This window comes from Stenella coeruleoalba, assembly GCF_951394435.1.
Source record: "Stenella coeruleoalba genome assembly, chromosome: 18".
NCBI classification, from domain to species: domain Eukaryota; kingdom Metazoa; phylum Chordata; class Mammalia; order Artiodactyla; family Delphinidae; genus Stenella; species Stenella coeruleoalba.
The window spans coordinates 1,351,875-1,372,126 of record NC_137164.1 but is presented as its reverse complement, the minus strand read 5'-3'; the positions used below and the strand labels follow the sequence as shown (position 1 = coordinate 1,372,126).

The 20,252-nt window shown below is 41.6% G+C and overlaps 1 protein-coding gene across 4 annotated transcripts in view; it reads left to right on the top strand.

Moving 5' to 3' along the window:
• ZDHHC20 (zDHHC palmitoyltransferase 20) overlaps window positions 1–20,252 on the top strand; it is a 73,870-nt gene that overhangs the window by 41,783 nt on the left and 11,835 nt on the right. For all 4 annotated transcript variants that reach the window (XM_079903073.1, XM_079903072.1, XM_079903074.1 and 1 more), the window contains exons 5-9: window positions 4,096–4,165; window positions 5,473–5,505; window positions 6,099–6,219; window positions 15,831–15,963; window positions 19,190–19,316. In XM_079903073.1, the coding sequence (XP_079759199.1) occupies window positions 4,096–4,165; window positions 5,473–5,505; window positions 6,099–6,219; window positions 15,831–15,963; window positions 19,190–19,316 (484 nt within the window). The remainder of the gene's footprint in view (window positions 1–4,095; window positions 4,166–5,472; window positions 5,506–6,098; window positions 6,220–15,830; window positions 15,964–19,189; window positions 19,317–20,252) is intronic.

Sequence of the window (20,252 nt, the reverse complement as noted above, 5' to 3'; positions counted from 1 at the left end):
GTCCGGAGCCTGTGCTCCGCGACGGGAGAGGCCGCGGCAGTGAGAGGCCCGCGTACCGCAGAAAAACAACAACAACAACAACAAAAATTTGGTTCTTACGTGTTCCAACTACCATTCTATTTTCTCTTCCCTTTGACCGTGGTGGGTCCCCCATAAGTTGTCTGTACCCTGGGCCTCTTTTCCTTCCCAGCAGATTCCAGGCAGCTGGCTTTCATTCTTCCTAACCAAGTTGGGTGGCTTTTCATTCTAACTGCTTGAAAAACTTTCTTCTTTGGAAAAGCTTTCTTCTTCGTGCTTTCTCATCCTAGTTGTTTCTGCATCTTTGAATGTTTATTCTTCCTCCTACGTTTTTTTAACCCCACTTCACAAGGGCGCCTCGTCCCAATTCTTTTTGTACTGTTCCTTCAGCTGTTTTTAACCATGGAACTCTGACACCACAATATTGTGATCGTTGGTTCACTGTGTCTCAGACGATTTGTTTTCTTTAATAGTTGTCAGACTGAGTTATCTTTCCTTACTGTGAACTAGCAGATTGAGGGATGTTGTCACACGAGCATACGCTTGCTGCCCAGACCCTTTCTTGTTGTCAGGCAGAGGGGTGGACTGCAGCTGCGCCTTCAGAGGGGCGAGGCTGCCTTGCCCTCCCCCAGGGCCCTGGTCGGGGCTTTGGCACTCCCCTGGGCATGTGCGCCCACTAGAGCTCCATTCTCGTATCCCCACCTTCCGAAGGATAGCTGTACCTGAGTGACCTGTTATCCCAATTCAAGTGGAGCAAAACCTAACACCATGGGGGCAGGAGGGAAGTCTGTCTTGTTCAACTTTATATTCTCAGCATGGAGCAGTGTTTGTCACAGGGTAGAGACTGAGTATTTGTTGAATGAATGAACGAAAGAAAGAAAAACAACCTAACCCCCCTCCCATACCCACCCACTCCCTCCACCCGCCAGCATCAAGCTTGTTTCTGGCACTGGCAGCATCACTCTTCTGGCCACCCCTCCTAGAAACTGCAGTTTTCTTGGACAGCTGCTTTTACTTCAGTTCTTCTATCTACTCAGTCATCAAGACCCTTAAAAAGGCTTCTTGAAAAGTCTGTTTCGTTTCATCTCATCTCAGAGCAACGGCAGAATTTTGAGTGGAGGAAATGTAGAGGAAGAGGAAATAAGACACCGGGCTTCTGATCCCGATCTGACCACTCGTTTAGAGAGAGAGGGAGATAATCTTGGGCAAACTACTTGTTTTCTCTTTAGGTTTTGGGGTGTTTCTAACCTAAAAAATGAGAGGTTGAGTTAGAAGACCTCTCAGGTCCTTTTTACCTGCTCTGCTTTTCCTACCTTGTATGGGTTCACTTCCCTAGTGTCCAGTCTAGCCAAGGTACTACAGAAGGCCCTCAGTAAGGTACACGTTATTCATTTGATAAGGGGATATTTGTATAAATTCCCTTCATCTTGAAGTTTGGTTTAAATTATAAAAGTAATACAGGAACATGATTTAAAAAAATTGTTTTAAGGATACCAAATGAGAAGTGTCTGCCCCTTACCCTGGCATTACTCCCCAGAGGTTGCCATGCTTCTTGTATATCCTTGCAGAAATTTTTTATATATAACAGAATATTGCAAAACTTATATACAATCAATTAACATTTTAACAATGAGAGTGGATAGGTATTAACCAGTCCAGATTTGGTTACCTGGGTAGCTGCCTTCTAACAGGTGTAACTGCTAACACTGCTTCAAAATGACACTTTGTGTCTCTCTTATATATGTTAATTCAAGTCTGAAGGTGGATGCATTGTATTGGGATGAATAATAGAAAAATACATATATTCTTCTCCCCCCTCAGAGATATGAAACATGCTGTGTATCAAACTATTCTGCAGTTTGCTTTTTTCCACTTAATATGTTTGCACTCTTCCAGTTTAGGGTATGTGTCTATTTTGTATGGAGAATTCTTGTTAAAGTCTGTGTAGTGTATCATAAAATGCTTAACTACCTTCATAATTCGTTATTCCTAGTGCTTTGTTATTGAAACCATGTTGTGGTGAGAGCATGTCTATAGAATAAATTTTCTAGCGGCAGAGATCCCGGGCAGAGAGTGTTCATGCCTTACGCTTTTATAGATATGGCCAAATTCTTTTCCAAAAACACTAACATGACATGGTCCATCTACTTTTTAGAGGGTATGTTTAATTTAAATTTTTATTTGAACCTGTTTTCTCTGCTGTTACTATGTCTGTTAGCCCTAATGATCACAAGTAACAGACAATAGCGTAAGCTTTTTAACTCCCCCTTCCCTCCAAAAGAAACTACCATAACGTACGGGGTGGTGTAAGAAAGTGGTGGGTGTCTCCTGTGCCCTGAGGGCAGGAGTGCAAGAAGGGACTGGAGCTGAGACCCGGGGGCCAGAGGGGCTCCTGCAGCTGTCCTTGCTGCTCCCTGGCATCTGCTCACTTCCTACACTGTCGCCCTTAAAATGATTCTCCCTTTCTTATCCCATCCATGTGGCGAAGCGCGGCCATCGCGTGTTACTCAGTTCCACCCCGTGAGATACAGCTCACTGCCCCTCAGCCCTGATTCGTAGGAGAGAGCGTGGACCAGAAGGGGGAGGTGGGTGGGTTCACACAGTCCAGGTAGAAAAGGGGTCTGAAATCCTTTCCTGGAAAGAGAGTGGCCTGTAGACCAGGCGGATACCCCCAAAGAAGTCTACCGCACTTCCAGTAGATCCCGCAGAGTATGTATTAGTCAGATGCTCTAAATCTGTGAACGTTTCAGCTCTAGCGAAAGACCCGTAGTCATTTGTCTTGTTGCCAAGAAGCATTTGTTTGCTTTGGAGGCCACGATGTGGAAAAAGGTTAGTATCTCACTGTCATTTTATTATTCTCTGTTCATCCAAAATAATGGTTTTAAAGAATTATTGATTTGTGAAGTCTTGGGACATTTCCCTCATAAATCTCAAAGAACTAGTTTGTCACTTACTTAGATTTCAAAAACCAGAACCTCAGGTTCTGAATGTTCTGCAGGTTCTGGTGGAGCTCTTCGTTCAGTTGGCTTTTTGTTTTTGTCTGTGCTGTGTGGCATGCAGGATCCTCGTTCCCCGACCAGGGATTGAACCCGCACCCCTGCGTTGGGAGCATGGAGTCCTAACCACTGGACCACCAGGAAGTCCCCTCCAGTTGGCTTCTTTTCTCTCAGAGTACTTGAGCGGAGTGGGGAGAGCAAGCCTTACCTGATGCGGCTTCTCTGACCCTGCCTTGTGTCCTCCTCCTCTCCCCTCTGCTCCAAGCACACCGGCCCCTCGCTGTTCGTGCACCCTGAGCACCCTCCCACCCGAGGCCTGTGCCGTCTCCTCAGATTCCTCTTTTCCCACAGATCTGTGTGACTGACCAGCTCCCTTCTTTCAGTTTCAGTTTTCTCAAATGACTCTAAAATTACATTACCCCAACTCCCCTTCCCTGCTTTATGTTTCCTGTCAGCACCTATCACTAATATACGACTTATTTTGTCACCTTGCCTTGGTTATTACTCCCCGTCTTTTCCACTAGAGCGTGAGTTCCGTGAAGGCAGGGATTTATGCCGAGAGCAATATCTGGCCCCTAGTAGGTGCTCATTGTGTTTTGAATGAATGAAGATACAAACTGTATATATTAGAATTCAGTGGGAAGAAGTTTAGAGTTCTTTCGCAATAGTATGTTTGCAATTTTGCTATTTATCTGGGATGGGGTGGGAGATGATTGAGAACGTTTGTTTTGATATTTTACTACAGACATCATGGTACAGTAGGAGAAGATACTTGATTCAGGTCTTAGTGTATCTGAGTTTTGCCACTAAACTACATGCCTGACTTTATACCAGTCCCTTATTTCCTTGGATCTCCTTATGCATCTGAACATTGCTGGGCCAGCTACATTTCTGAGGTTCCCTTCTGCCTCCCGACATTTGGATTTCATAAACTCTCCAATGAACTTTGGTATTATTTTAAAATTATTAGTTGTCAGTTTCCTAGAGTTGTTTCTAAGAAATGAAAGCAAATTTTATAGTCAAATGAACTCAACTCTCAACATACATTCTTCAACAACTTCCTTTTAATTCTTAAATGTAGCCATCAGATACTGTGAAAGATGTCAGCTGATTAAGCCTGACCGTGCGCATCACTGCTCAGCATGTGACATGTAAGTGTTTCTCTTTGGCTTTCATTTAACCCCAGTACTGGAACTGGAGATGGGAGAACAGAAAGTGAAGGAACTTAGCAAAAGCACTGCAGCCTCTCCCATTATTTGCTCTGTATGCAGAGCTAACATAACTATGTATATAAGCTGAATATACTTTGAAGTAATCTTTGATAACAGTTCCTGTACCAGTTGTTAGAATTTTCTTTAAGTATGTGTACTTCTTGTGCATATGCTTAATGTGGTATTGATGACCAAGTAAGTAATACCCCCCCCTTGAGAAAGATAACTTTAATTCCTGGATGAAAAAGACCATCATGACACTTTTCTTGTTTTTATTATTAATGTTGGTATTAAAGCCTAACAATCCACAAAAATATTACTTTCTTTTTTTGATATTTACTTATGTATTTATTTGGCTGCACCGGCTCTTAGTTGCAGCACGCAGGATCTTTAGTTGTGGCGTGTAGGATCTAGTTCCCTGACTAGGGATCGAACCCTGGTCCCCTGCATTGGGAGCATGGAGTCTTAACCACTGGACCACCAGAGAAGTCCCATTATTACTTTCAGTTACCACCTCTGAAGTTGTTCCCCCAAAAATTTCAAAGATTTTATCCCTTATGCTCTTGTGAGAAGGTAGTGTGTTGAAAGAAAGACCCCTAGTATGGGAATTCCAGTGAGTCCTTGAACTCGAGTGAGACAAGTCGTTTAACCTTTTGGGTATCAGTTTACTTATTTGTTGTATACTTGAAATGATCCCTTGTCTAACTTTATGCAAATATACATTACGTATACTGGTGGGGAGGCAAATTTGGGGTTTTTCTTTTTCTGATTATAAAAGTACAGTGGTTCTTATACATGGGATAGAATTGTATAAAATCTGTGGAAAAAAAATAACCACCTACAAGCCCATCAGTGTTAATATTTTAACAATATTTGCTTCTAAAGTTTTATCACTTGCACGTTTGAAATAACTTTCATTTTACTTTCCTCAGCTGACTTTGTAAACTAGATCTAGCTAGTGTACCAAGTGCTATATGCACCACATCTGTATATTAAAATGTTGTTTGATGTGGTCCAAGTCAGCTGGCTGTGCTCAGCTGATTTCTCAGTGTGAAAAGTCATTACTTCTTACCTACGAAAGTATTTGTGGAAATAACAGAAATGGTCTCTAACCTAATGTCTACAGGGTTGGTTTTTCTAAGATGTATTGCTGAAGAGAAAATTTTAAGTAAAAAACAAAAATTATCAGAAATTAGAATCAGGGAAATTTTTCTACGTGGATTTTCTTATGCTCGTTTGTTTCTTAGGTGTGTTCTTAAGATGGATCACCACTGCCCTTGGTATGTGTAAACCACAGAGGAAATGACGTGGGGCTGGAGAGGTGGGAGGGGGGTACTTGGAGTGATTTACCTCAGCATTCCTAAATGTTGAAGGTTAATTTAATTACTCATAGATATCAAGATTGATCTAGTTTTATGTTTCTGCTACATGTTTTCCTTTAAAAATACATTCTGATGTTATTAACCCAAATAATTGTCTACTAAGAATTAACATTGAAATTCCAAATTCCTTACAGAATTTATTTAAAACACACATCCATAATTAAGACACTGCTCTCTACTTCCCAAATGACCCATTTTCTAGTTATAGTGATTTTAAGTTTTTTCATCTGTCCTATTTGTTGTTATTATGGTAAAAAAAACCATTAAATTTGCCGTCTTAGCCATTTTTAAGTGTACAGTTCAGCAGTGTTAAGTATGTTCACATTGTTTTGCAACCAGCGTCCAGAACTTTTTCATCTTGCAAAACTGAAACTCAGTACCCATTAAACACTCCCCACTGCCCTCCCCTCAGCCCCTGGCAAACACCATTCTAGTGTTTGTTTCTGTGAGTTTGTCTTATTTTTACAGTGTGATTTTCTTTATTCTTCTAGGGTGAATAACTGTGTGGGATTTTCTAATTACAAATTCTTCCTGCTATTTCTATTGTACTCTCTATTATATTGCCTTTTCGTGGCTACAACAGTTTTACAGTACTTTATAAAATTTTGGACGGTAAGTCTTTTTTTCTATCTTAAAACATATATTTAGGGCATTTTAAGATGCTATTTCATAAATAATTCCTTCATTCTTTATTATAAGTAGACATACTTAATTTTACTAGTTAGAGTTTATAATGGCTCAGAAGACAGTTGGGGTTAAAATTTACCTTCATATATACATGTTTGTAAATAAATGAATATTAAACAGGATATAGTGAGCTTCTTTTAGTAATCCAAACTGTTTCGAACCATACTATCAGTTTTAGGGAAGTAATTACTTTTATTTCAGATGATGAGACTCAGTGCAGTTTTACGGTAATAAAAGTGAAATCCCCAGCCCCAGGCAACCACTAATCTGTTTCCTGTCTCTGGAGATATTAATACTTTTTCTGTTGTGAGTTGCAAATTGTGAGTTTTTCCGCAATTTTGATCGATGTCTTGTAACCCTGTTTGCTTTTGTTTTTACTAAATCAAAATTTTATATTTTTAAAGCAGTACTTTTAAATTACGATTTCTGGCTTTATTCTGCTCACTGTAAATTTATACAGATATTTACCCAGCTTTTCTTCTGGCATTTTTATTGTGTTTTTTTTTCCTCCCTCCATTTAAATCTTTGATTTTGAAGGTGGGGGTTATTGTGGTTAAAGGTACTTCTGTATTTACTCTTCCTAAAAATCCTATGAAGGTATTTTATTTGATTTTATTTATTTATCTTTGGCTGTGTTGCAAAACCATTGCGCCACCAGCGAAGTCCCCATGAAGGTATTTTAAAATGTAGGTTTTATTTGTCTTCAGGTATGGTGAAGCTGACAGATCAGGAGATGATAACCATTGAAAAGATAGTTTGTTACTCACAGTTCCAAGGGAGGGTTCATGCCACCCCGTGCAGGGCCACACAGGGAAGCACCAGAGTTGCTTAGGAAGCAGAAGGCGCAGGGCCCCTGGGAAAGCATGGTGAGGCAGGGTAGATGCACTTAGGGTTAACTAGTCTGAATGATTTCAGTGGTCTCCGAGGATGCAGGCTGTCCCCCTAGAGTGTGAGAGCCAGAGAAAGGAGGTGTTTTGGAGTATGGGCTCTGGATTGATTAGTTTGTATATGAGAGGTACATTCCTTGCTATCTCGGTAAGAATTGGATGGCCCTGGGAGAGGCACTCTCTCCCCAGTCAGCAAGGCTCCAGATGCGAGAGCATCAAGAATACAGAAAGGAAGAAAGTATAATGAGTGCAGAAGGAGCTACTATTATTCCAGCTTTCAGAGTTGGAAACTGAGGTTGCAAAAGTTAGGTAACTAACCAGGTCACATACTTAGTAGTATAGGAAGCCAAAACTTTAACTTAGATCTTTCTCTTCCGACATCCAGATACTTGAGTCATCAAACAGAATTAATTTTCCAGGAAATGTCTAATACATTTTGGAAGGATTTTCATTAAAACATCATTAGACTTTTAAAGCTTGGGTATTTAAAACCAGGGTATGCTAGCACTTGCAGTCCCTTTGTGCATATTAGAAACGAGCACCTCAGTTCTGTGTGGTATCAGCCTAATGAATTTTAGCCCCTGTTGTTCCCCTGGTTGGGCAGCTTTGTTCAGTGTACAACCTACTTCACCATACTCAGTGGTCCTATTTAAATGAAGAGGAGGGAATTCCCTGGTGGTCCAGTGGTTAGGACCGCTGCTTTCACTGTTGTGGCCCAGGGTTCAATCCCTGGTTTGGGAACTAAGATCCTGCAAACTGTGCAGCACAGCCAAAAATTCTTTTAAAATAATAAATGAAGATGAATCTGTGCCAGATGAAAGAAGTCCAAATTGTAGAATTTCCCATTTCTTTATCAGAAACTTATGTTTGCATGTGATGATTTATTAATTAAAATATAAATATTTTAAAACTTTTTGAGGGCTTCCCTGGTGGCGCAGTGGTTGAGAATCCGCCTGCCAGTGTAGGGGACACGGGTTCTAGCCCTGGTCCGGGAAGATCCCACATGCTGCGGAGCAACTAAGCCCATGTGCCACAACTACTGAGCCTGTGCTCTAGAGTCCCCGAGCCACAACTACTGAAGCCTGCGCACCACAACTACTGAAGCCCGCATGCCTAGAGCCCGTGCTCCACAATAAGAGAAGTCACTGCATTGAGAAGCCCGCATACCACAAAGAGTAGCTCCTGCTCGTCGCAACTAGAGAAAGCCCGCGCGCAGCAACAGACCCAACGCAGGCAAAAATAATAATAAACAAACAACAACAACAAAATTTTTGAGTCAAAAAAAAAAAATTTTTGAGAGTCATCATGAGTAAGGAAAGACTAATAGACTAAAGTCTACTTTTTTCTCCATTCTTCAACAATTACTATGTGCCAGGCACATATGTTCTAGGCACTTGGGATATATCAATATACAGAAGAGACCAAGAGCTCTGTCTTTGTAGAATGTACTTTTGAGAAAGGGGAAACAAATAATAAACATCATAAATAAGTACATTATATTGTATATTAGAAAGTAAATGCTGTGAAGAACAAGTAGAGCAGAGTAAGGGGTTTAGCAAGTGTGTGGGGAGGGAGGTATGACGGGCACAGGTTATAGCACTAAAGAGAGTGATCGTGGCAGACCTCCATAAGAAGATTAGATTTGAGCAAGACTTGAAGGAACTTAGTGGATATCCGAGATAAGAATATTTATGCGGGATTTCTCTGGCGTTCCAGTGGTTAAGACTCCACGCTTCCAATGCAGGGGGCATGGGTTCGATCCCTGGTCAGGGAACCAAGATCCCACATGCCACACGGCACGGGGGAAAAAAAAAAAGAACATTTATGCACGCAACAAAGGAGCACCTAAATATATAAAGTAGATATTAACAGAAGTAAAGGGAGAAATAGACAGCAAGACAATGATAGTAAGGGACTTTAATACCCCACTTTCATCAGTGGATGAATCATCTAGACAGAAATGAAATAAAGAAACATTGGACTTAAATGACACTTTAGTCCAAATGGACTTAACAAATTTATACAGAACACTTCATCCAAAAGCAACAGAATACACGTTTTTCTCAAGTGCATATGGAACGTCCTCCATGATAGGTTACGTGTTAGGTCACAAAACAAGTCTTGCAAATTTAAGAATATTGAAATCATAGCAAGCATCTTTTTTAATTACAGTGATATGAAACTAGAAATCAATTCCAAGAAAAAAAAACTGGAAAATTCACAAATATGTTTAGATTAAACATGCAACTGAACAACCAATGGATGAAAGAAGGAATCAAAAAATATCTTGAGACAAATGAAAATGGAAATACAACATAACAAAACATATGGGATGCAGCAGAAGCAGTTCTAAGAGGGAAGTTCATAGAGATAAACCTGTGTTAAGAAGTAAGAAAGATCTCAAGTAACCTAATTTTACACTTCAAGGAACTAGAAAAAGAAAAAAGCCTGAAGTTAGGGGCTTCCCTGGTGGTCCAGTGGTTAAGACTCCATGCTGCCATTGCAGGGGGCTTGAGTTCAGTCCCTGACTGGGGAACTAAGATCCCACATGCCCTGCAGAGCAGCCAAGATTAAAATTTTTTAAAAAGCGCTAAAAGGAAGGAAATAAAGATCAGAGTGAAAATAAATGGAACAGAAACTAAAAAGATGAGTGAAACTAAGAGCTGTTTTTGGGGGGTTTTGTTTTGTCTATTTTTGGCTGAGTTGGGTCTTTGTTGTTGCACGCAGGCTTTCTCTAGTTGTGGTGAACGGGGGCCTCTCCTCCTTGTGGGTGCACAGGCTTCTCATTGCGGTGGCTTCTCTTGTGTGGAGCACGGGCTCTAGGTGTGTGGGCTTCAGTAGTTGTGGCACGCGGGCTCAGGAGTTGTGGCTCGTGGGCTCTAGAGCATAGGCTCAGTAGTTGCAGCGCACGGGCTTAGTTGCTCCACGGTATGTGGGATCTTCACGGACCAGGGATCGAACCCATGTCCCCTGCATTGGCAGGCAGATTCTTAACCACTGTGCCACCAGGGAAGTCCTCTTTCATTTCTGATTTTGAGTCTTCTCTTTTTTTCTTGGTGAGACAAGGGAAAGGCCTGTCTATTCTGTTTATCTTTACAAGAAACCAGCTCTTAGGGCTTTCCTGGTGGTGCAACTAGAGAACCTAGAGAAATCCAGTGCACAGCAACAAAGATCCAACACAGCCAAAAATAAATATTAAAAAAAAAGAGAGAGAGACATTACAACTGATAAATACAAAGGATCAAGGAGATTTCTATGAACAATTATATGCCAGTTAATTGGATAACCTAGAAAAAATGGATAAATTCCTAGAAACATACAACCTACCAAGACTGAATCATGAAGAAATAGAAAATCTGAACAGACTCATTAATAGTAAGGAGATTGAATAAGTAATCAAAAACGTCCCAACAAACAAAAGTCCCAGACCAGGTGGCTTCACAGGTGAAGAGTTAACACCTGTCCTTCTCAGACTTCCCAAAAATGGAAGAGAGAACACTTCCAGATTCACTTTATAAGGTCAGTGTTACCCCAATAGTAAAACCAAACAAGGTCACCACAAGAAAATTACAGGCCAGTATCCCTGATGAACATAGATTTAAAAATCCTCAACAAAATATTAGCAAACCAAATTCAACAATACATTAAAAGGACCATACACTATGATCAAGTGGGATTTATTCCAGGGAGGCAAGGATGGTTCAACATCTGCACATCAGTCAACGTGATACACCACATTAACAGAATGAAGGATAAAAATTGTATCATCATCTCAATAGATGCAGAAAAAGCATTTGTCAAAATTCAGCATCCATTTATGATAAAAACTGTCTACAAAATGGGTATAGAGGGAATGCACCTCAGCTTAATAAAGGCCATATATTGACAAGCCTACAGCTAACATCATACTCAGTGGTGAAAAGCTGAAAGCTTTTCCTCTAATATCAGGAACAAGACAAGGTTGCCCATTCTTGCCACTTTTATTCAACATAGTATCGAAAGTCTTAGGCAGCCAGGACAGTTAGGCAAGTAAAAGAAATAAAATGCATCCAGATAGGAAAGGAAGAAGTAAAACTGTCTCTGTTTTCAAGTGACATATTAGAAAATTGTAGAGTCTACAAAAAAACTGTTAGAAAAAAATAATCTGTGATTATGGATTGGAAGAATTCATATTGTTTAAAATGTCCATACTACCCAAAGCAATCTACAGAGTCAGTGCCGTCCCCATCAAAATTCCAATGCCATTTTCCACAGAAATAGAACAATCCTAAAATGTGCGTAGAACCACAAAAGAGCCAAATAACCAAAGCAGTCTTGAAGAAAAAGAACAAAGCCAGAGGCATCTCACTTCCTGATTTCAAATTATATTACACATCTGTAGTAATCAAAACAGTATGTTATTGGAATAAAAACAGACACATAGATCAGTGGAACAGAATAAGAGAGCACAGAGATCAACCCATGCACGTACGGTCAGTTAATTTATGACAAGGAGCCAAGAAGGTACAATGGGGAAAGGACAGTCTCTTCAGTAAAGGATGCTGGGAAACCTGGGCAGCCACATGCAAAAGAGTGAAACTGAACCTCAATCCTACATCATAGACAAAGATCAATTCCAAATGGACTAGAGACTTGAACATGAGACCTGAAATCGTAAATCTAGAAGAAATACAGGTGGTAAGCTCCTTGACATCAGCCTTGGCGATGAGGTTTTGGATTTGACATCAAATGCAAAAGCCACAAAAGCAAAACTAAACAAGTGGGACCATGTCACACTAGAAGCTTCTGCACAGAAAAGGAAATCATTAACAAAATGAAAAGGCAGCCTGCTAAATGGAAGAAAATATTTGAAAACTGTGTATCTGATAAGGAGTAATATTCAAAATATATAAAGAACTCATACAACTTAATAGCAAAAACAAAACAATCTGATTAAAAAATGGTCAGGGGCTTCCCTGGTGGCGCAGTGGTTGAGAGTCTGCCTGCTGATGCAGGGGACACAGGTTCGTGCCCCGGTCCGGGAAGATCCCACATGCCGCGGAGCGGCTGGGCCCGTGAGCCATGGCCGCTGAGCCTGTGTGTCTGGAGCCTGTGCTCCGCAAAGGGAGAGGCCGCAGCAGTGAGAGGCCCGCGTACCACCAAAAAAACAAAAACAAAAACAACAACAACAACAACAAAAAATGGTCAGAAGATCTGAATAGACATTTTTCCAGTGAAGACATGCAGATGGCCAACAGACACCTGCAAAGATGCTCGGCATCACTAATCATCAGGGAAGTGCAAACCAGACCACGGCAGGGTACCACCTCACACCTGTCAGAATGGCCATTACCAAAAAGACAAGAAATAACAAGTTTTGGCAAGGATGTGGAGAAAAGAGAGCCCTTGTGTGCTGTTGGTGGGAGTGTAAATTAGCGCGGCCATTATGGAGAATGGTACGGAGAGTCCTCAAAAAATTAAAATTAGAACTATTATACAATCCAGGAATTCCACTGCTGGGAGTATATCCAAAAGAAAGGAAAACACTAACTCAAAAAGATATCTGCATCCCTGTGTTCATTGCAGCATTGTTTATGACAGCCAAGACATGAAAACACTCTTAAGTTTACATTGGTGGATGAAGAAATTGTAGTATAAATATGCAACGGAATTTATACCGTTGCATAAATGGTATAAATTCTGCCATAGAACAAGAAGGAAATCTTGCCGTTTTTGACAACTCAGATGGACCTTGAGGGCATTATCATAAGGGAATAAAGTCAGACAGAGAAAAACAAATACCATATTATCTAACTTTTATGTGGAATAAAAAAAAAACCCATAGATACAAAGAACATTTTGGTGGTTGTCAGAAGTGTGGGGTGGGGGATAGGCGAAGTGGGAGAAGGTGGCAGAATAAGCCTGGGGCTGTAATGTACGACATGGTGACTGTGGCTAATAAGTATATTTGGAAGTGTCTAAGGGTAGGTCTTGAAAGATCTCCTCACAAGAAAAAAGGTTTTGTGACTCTGTGTGGTGATGGATGTTAACTAGACTTACTGTAGTGATCATTTTGCCATTTAGACATATATGGAATCATTATGTTGAACTACTGGAACTAAAATAACATTATACGTCAATTACATCTGAAGTTTTTTAAGCGTGATTGTGGTAGGCCTCAGTAAGAAAGCTGAGCGAAGACTTGACGGGACTTAATGGATACCTGAGAGAAGAGTGTTTCGAACAGAGGAGACATCTGACCTTTAGCGTAAAGGCCCAGAGGAGCACCATGCCAGACCGCTGGCAAGGCTGGCCTAGATGAACAGGGGAACGGGTCCAGGAGGCGGCCAGAGATGCAGGGTCTTTGCGGGCGTTGCAAGGGCCGTGGAATGGGGAGCAGGGGGTAACGCCATCGGCCTTATAAAGGGTCCCTCTGGCTGCTTTGTGGAAAGTAGACCGGAGGGGAGGAGACGGCACCCCTTGGAAGGCTACTGCAGTACCATTGAGGCAGGTGAGAAATTATTAGATCTAGCTTTTAGAAACTACTCATCCGAAGCTTTTAAAAACCTGTTTGCTAAAAAAATCAATTTTATGCTTTCCTAGATACAAATCTCTGTTTTAAAAACTTTGTGGAAAGGTGTGTAAAGTGTACCCTAAATGTGCTTGGAGAGCGGAATGTTCTTTTGTGGTTTTTGAGGAAACGTCGTTGATGGCCTTTAGAGAGCCACGTCTTAGTGGTCCTTCCAAACATGAAAGGTTTATAACAATAGTGCGCAGGATAGTTTTGTATAAAAAGTGGTTTCTTGGGCTTCCCTGGTGGCGCAGTGGTTGAGAGTCCGCCTGCCGATGCAGGGGACACGGGTTCGTGCCCCGGTCCGGGAAGATCCCACATGCCGCGGAGCGGCTGGGCATGTGAGCCATGGCTGCTGAGCCTGCGCGTCCGGAGCCTGTGCTCCGCGACGGGAGAGGCCACAGCAGTGAGAGGCCTGCGTACAGCAAAAATAAAGAAAAAAAGAAAAAAAAAAGTGGTTTCTTAATGCGTTGTCTCTATTTATACAAGCTTTGCCACCGGAAATCTACAGAGTTGTCCAGAGGTAAAATACATCATTGCAGGCCTCCCTGGTGGCGCAGTGGTTGAGAATCCACCTGCCAATGCAGGGGACACGGGTTCGAGCCCTGGTCTGGGAAGATCCCACGTGCCACAGAGCAACTAAGCCCGTGTGCCACAACTACTGAGCCTGCACTCTAGAGCCCGTGAGCCACAACTACTGAGCGCATGTGCCGCAACTACGGAAGCCCACACGCCTACAGCCCGTGCTCTGCAACAAGAGAAGCCACTGCAATGAGAAGCCCGCGCACCACAACGAAGAGTAGCCCCTGCTCTCCACAACTAGAGAAAGCCCGCACGCAGCAACGAAGACCCAACGCAGCCAAAAATAAATAAATTAAATAAATTTAAAAAAAAATACATCATTGCCATGATATTCTTGCCATCTTTTTTGTGACATTGATAGTGAGTATGTATAGTACTCATTTGTCTCACAAGATGGGGAGATAGAAGAATCACTTGATGTATTTAAAAGGTATTGCGGCTACTCTGGAAGAGAAGAGGAGAAGATAGATGTCAGAATCACCTAATGCTAAAAACCGTCCTGTTAGCCTGTAAACAGTGTTTAAATCAAGCAGGAGCAGCTCTTGTTGTGTGAGGCTGTGGTTGGCTGTGCGGCTTTGTCGTGAGAGCGAATGCGTAAAGGCTTCCTTCTAATCCTCATGCTAGAGACTGACTTCTTCTGGGTTAACGCTTTGCTTCTGTTGAAATGAATCTAGCCATTAGAACGGGTAACAGAAGCTGTTTTCGTTCACTAGTGCCTCGTGGCAAATTGACATACCAAAATCGGTAATTACCAAAACAGGCTCTGTAGGAAAGGAGAAAGGATTGAAGAGGTAGGAATGGAAGCAGCTGAAGGGATGACTGTGTGCAGTGGTGTTCCGAAGACAGAGACTAGGGAAATCCAAAAATAAATTTATCACAATTAGTTTCTGGTTATATAATTAAAACAAGCAAATAGTAGCGTAGATGGAGAAAACCCTCGTGTATCCTGGATGTTGGGGAAAGCCTGAATATGTGTATAAAGTACAAAAGAAAAACGTTGGGTAAAAATGTCCATCCTTTTATTTTATTACTGAAACTATTGCTAAAATTTAAGAGCGGTTTTTTACTTTTGTGTGTGTGTGTGTGTGTGGTACACGGGCCTCTCACTGTTGTGGCCTCTCCTGTTGCGGAGCACAGGCTCCGGACGCGCAGGCTCAGCGGCCATGGCTCACAGGCCCAGCCGCTCCGCGGCATGTGGGATCTTCCTGGACCGGAGCACGAACCCGCGTCCCCTGCATCGGCAGGCGGACTCTCAACCACTGCGCCACCAGGGACGCCCAAGAGCGGTTTTTAAAGTGACTCTTTCTGACATGTTATGTAAGCAAGCCCCTCTGATAATACCAATTCTCTGCTTTGGGAAATGTTGTTTTGGATGTATTACCTAATTTATTTTATTACTTCTCATATCTGGTAATTTTTTGGCGAATTCAGCAATCTTCAGGAAGAACCAAATTTGTAAGAGTATATTTTGGAGGTTGACTATTCTGAAAAGTAAGTGTTCTTTTTTCTTTCCTCAGAATGAACTCTCAGATACACGTGCAAAATTCCACATACTTTTTCTATTCTTTGTGTCGACAATGTTCTTCATCAGCGTATTGTCACTTCTCAGCTACCACTGCTGGCTAGTTGGAAAAAACAGAACAACCATAGGTAAGTAGGTTAAAATAAAGCATAATTATTTAGGAAAATGGACACAGATGAACATGAAATCTAGAGAAGGACAAAAGATGATAAAGATAAAATAATTCTGTATTAAAATTAACTTGGACGGGATAGGAACAATGGCTGTTTAATAAATGTAAAGGTTCATAATTCTGAGAAGGTTGAGGAAGTAAGATTGACTTTTCTATAATTTTTCAGTAGTGTGTTGTACATAAAAGTAGAGAACTGACTATATTTTATAAATTTTAATAAAAGCTGTTTCCTGCATTTGTTGTATCACTAATGTTAGCACTTATGTCCCTTTTTTGCTCATTTTTTTAAAATGAAAATATTGGGGAAGAATTCAGTAAGGTATTCCAATAATTGGACACACACTTTTTTTTTTTTTTTTTTTTTTTTTTTTTTTGCGGTACGCGGGCCTCTCACTGCTGTGGCCTCTCCCGTTGCGGAGCACAGGCTCCGGACGCGCAGGGTCAGCGGCCATGGCTCACGGGCCCAGCCGCTCCGTGGCATGTGGGATCTTCCCGGACCGGGGCACGAACCCGTGTCCCCTGCATCGGCAGGCGGACTCTCAACCACTGCGCCACCAGGGAAGCCTGACACACACTCCTTAAACAACAGTGGTGTGGCGCTCAGACTAAACCATTGGCATGTAAACAGCAACACCAGCCATAACTGGAATATTGAGGTATTGGCTAACAAAATGGGGATCTGTCACAGCGTTTCCAAAGAAAGTTAAACACTCCCTGCTGTCTAAAGGAGAGTTGGACATATTTTAACACAGAAAGATGCAGACGCTGTAGGGAGATTCTTAGGTACTTTTTTATTTGGATCACTTTAATCTCGTGTCTTTGGAGTCCTGTAAAATATGACGGCTTCCAGGGTAAGGGTGCGGTGCCCCGCCTTTCCCAGCTCACTCTGCTGTTGCTTCTCCTCCACTTCCCATGCTTTCATCCCTTCCCATGTGAATAAGCTTCCTCATGTCAATTAATTTATCATCGTCACAGAATATCCTGTCATCTCTTCACCTTTAACCCGAGGTCACAGAAGGCAGCCCACATGCAAAGCCTAGCTCTTCAGACCTCCCAAGCAGCTGGACACTGAGAGATTTCTCACAGAAAAGGAGATTTCTTCTTTTCAAAACTGACGGCTCTGGTGGCCCTCTTTTCCCACCTGGTGTCATTCGGTAGGAGCTCAGTAGTGGCTGACTGCTTCGGTGGCCACGAGCATTTAATTGGCCTCGGTTCCCACCCTGCTTCATTTGTTTCCCACCCAAACCCTGTAGGTGTCTGAGAGGTGAGTGCTTCCTGGGAAACACATTGTTCTTTTAAAAACAATCTTTTTCAAACGTTTTTACCAGTGACTCCGGTAAGAAATGCATCATTTTATATCACTACCTAGTGCATGCACACACATTTATAAAATTATGTAAGTAGAAAAAGCAGAATCTTCGTAAAACATCATTAATGTCTACTCTGTCCAAAATACTCTAATATTTTCTGTTCCAGTTCTTTAAAAAGAAATGCTGGTTTCAAAGCACTGAATTGATTTTACAGCCTATTCAGATGTTTAAACCCACACTTTGAAAAACCTTCCCCTAACACACCACTCCCCACACACCCTGGTGTTACCCAGCTCTCCACTGCTGCTTCCAGATGTCCTTTGGGGCATCACTTGTACCTTCCTCATAGCTGTCACCGCCCTACCTTGAATCATTTCTCATGTTACAGAGTTTCTATTAATACATTCAAACTGCCGCTGTCACCCCAGAAAGGCTGGTTGGTCTCTTTGATCCTGATAGCCAGTCATTCCTGTACCCAAACACTGAACCTTTCATCACTTGAAACTGAAGAGGCCTCACATTTTCACCTTGAAGTTTCCATTCTCTGACCACAGTCTTTATCTGTTCAGTTTTCCCTTTCCGTGTTCCAGTGCGCGCCCTTTTTAGCTTACTGAGTCCTCCACACTCCACCACTTTTCTCCCACGTTCCTTTCCCTTCTGGTTTTGTTTCTCACCCTTTTCCATTCTAGATCCTATAATAAATGCCCCCAAGCTCCCAGCAGCACCCTCGCATTACACACGCCCCTAAGTGCCTCTTCTCCCATAACGCCTTTGCCAGCCCCTGACCCAGGTTATTCCAGCGATGCATTCTTCTCCCAGTGCGATGGGGCTGGAGAGAGCTGGTGAAGGCCGTCTCGCTCCCCCAGAGGTGGTCACAACTACAGATTCAAAGCCTCAGACCTCACTTAGACCCTCAGCTCTATTTGGCAGTAATGTCATGTGTTTCTGATCAGGTTTGCCACCTTATTACCCACAATAGGTATTCCAGACTTTCATCATCCTCCCTATTTTCCTTACCTATTTTGTGAACGCTTCATAGAAAAATTAGAAGTTGCCACAAGTAAATTCTTATCGTCTCACCTTTATAACCTCACACAAACATTCCTACTTTCAAACCCATCACTGTCACCCTCTTTCTAACTTCTGCGGACACGATGTCTTTTCTGGTATCTGTCTCTATCTGGTATCTATCTAATCTTTAGAACTTTTCTAAAGGCCATCCCATTTCTTCTACAACTTTCTTCCATCAGTTTTTACTTCACTTTTCTGTGTCATCAACCTTTCCCAATCCGGCTCTCCCTGGCTCCTTCTTATCCATAGCTTATAAAACATTCCGCAATGCATTCTTTCTTTAAACAGAGATCCTAGGTTCCGGCCCCCATCAGCTTCCTCACTTGTTATTATTCATAGCCCAGGATCGAGCTCAGGCGTCACCTCCTGCATATTTACCTTCCTTGGCCACCACCCCGCCTGTGTCTCTATCACACTGTCATTCTGATAGACGTTTGTTAGACTGGGTTCTCTGGTCAGAATTTCATCTGCTTTACCTTGGGATCCCAAAACCTGGTGCTTTGCCATAGGCACGTAGTAGGAAGTTGATACATAATGAATGAGTGAAGTTGCAAGAGATAGAATATCTTTAAAAAAAAAAAAGAAAGGAAAAGGCTACGGTGTATTGAACATTCTTCAGTCGATCTTCCTTAATATCACATAATTATTTTGACATTTTCATTTTATAAGGGTGATGAAATATTCAAGAGGTTATATTTTTTCCCAAAAGAGTTTAAAAAGAAAAAAAATTGGTACTTTCCTTCCCTCCTATAATTTTCGAATAGGTTAACTCTTCTTTTTTGTAATATATATCTGTAACAGAATCATTCCGTGCACCCACATTTTCATATGGACCTGATGGAAACGGTTTCTCGCTTGGATGCAGTAAAAATTGGAGACAAGTCTTTGGTGATGAAAAGAAATATTGGCTACTTCCAATATTTTCAAGGTAGTTTATAAAATGCACGTCTCAGGAATTATGGAACCTGTGATTGTCTCTCTGATTAAATGATTCAGAGAATACAGTATATTATGACATTATGAGCCTTAAGAATGAAAACTCAGAATATCTTGATTACATGAAATATTTTATTTGTCATGTTTTTTATAAGGGTGAAGGAGAGTTGAGGCATATATTTGAATGAGAAAAAAAAGATGATTCATAGAAAATAAGAATCACTCTTTTTCTTTCAAAATGAAAATGAGTTTGTGAAGTAAAGAATCATAAGAATTTATATTTATTAGCCATATCTTCAAAGATTGCCAGTACAGGTTATGTATTCTGTTGTGTCTTAAATCAAAGAAGACCCAACACATAATGCAGTTTTTACCTGCATTTAAATTTAAATGAGAATATATGCTCAAGATGATTCATAAGTTCCTTTTCTCTCAAATTCTCAGCCATCCTAGGCCATGTATATACCAAAAGTCATTATAGAGAAGGAAAAAGTATTTGAAATTCAAGTACCATATTTGTAAGTGTTGTGGGTTTTTTCCTTTTTTCCCTTAACAAGGAACTGTATTGCTTGTTATTTTGTCTGAAAATGACATATTTGCATTCTTTCTTTTTTTTTTTTTTTTTTTTTGGCCACGCCACATGGGATCTTAGTTCCCTGCCCAGAGCTTGAACCAGGCCCCAGCAGTGAAAGTTCAAAGTCCTAACCACTGGACAGCCAGGGAATTCCCAATTGCCTTCATTTTTTTTTTTTTTTTTTTTTTTTTGGTACACGGGCCTCTCACTGTTGTGGCCTCTCCCGTTGCGGAGCACAGGCTCCGGACGCGCAGGCTCATGGCTCATGGGCCCAGCCGCTCCACGGCATGTGGGATCTTCCTGGACCGGGGCACGAACCCGTGTCCCCTGCATCGGCAGGTGGACTCTCAACCA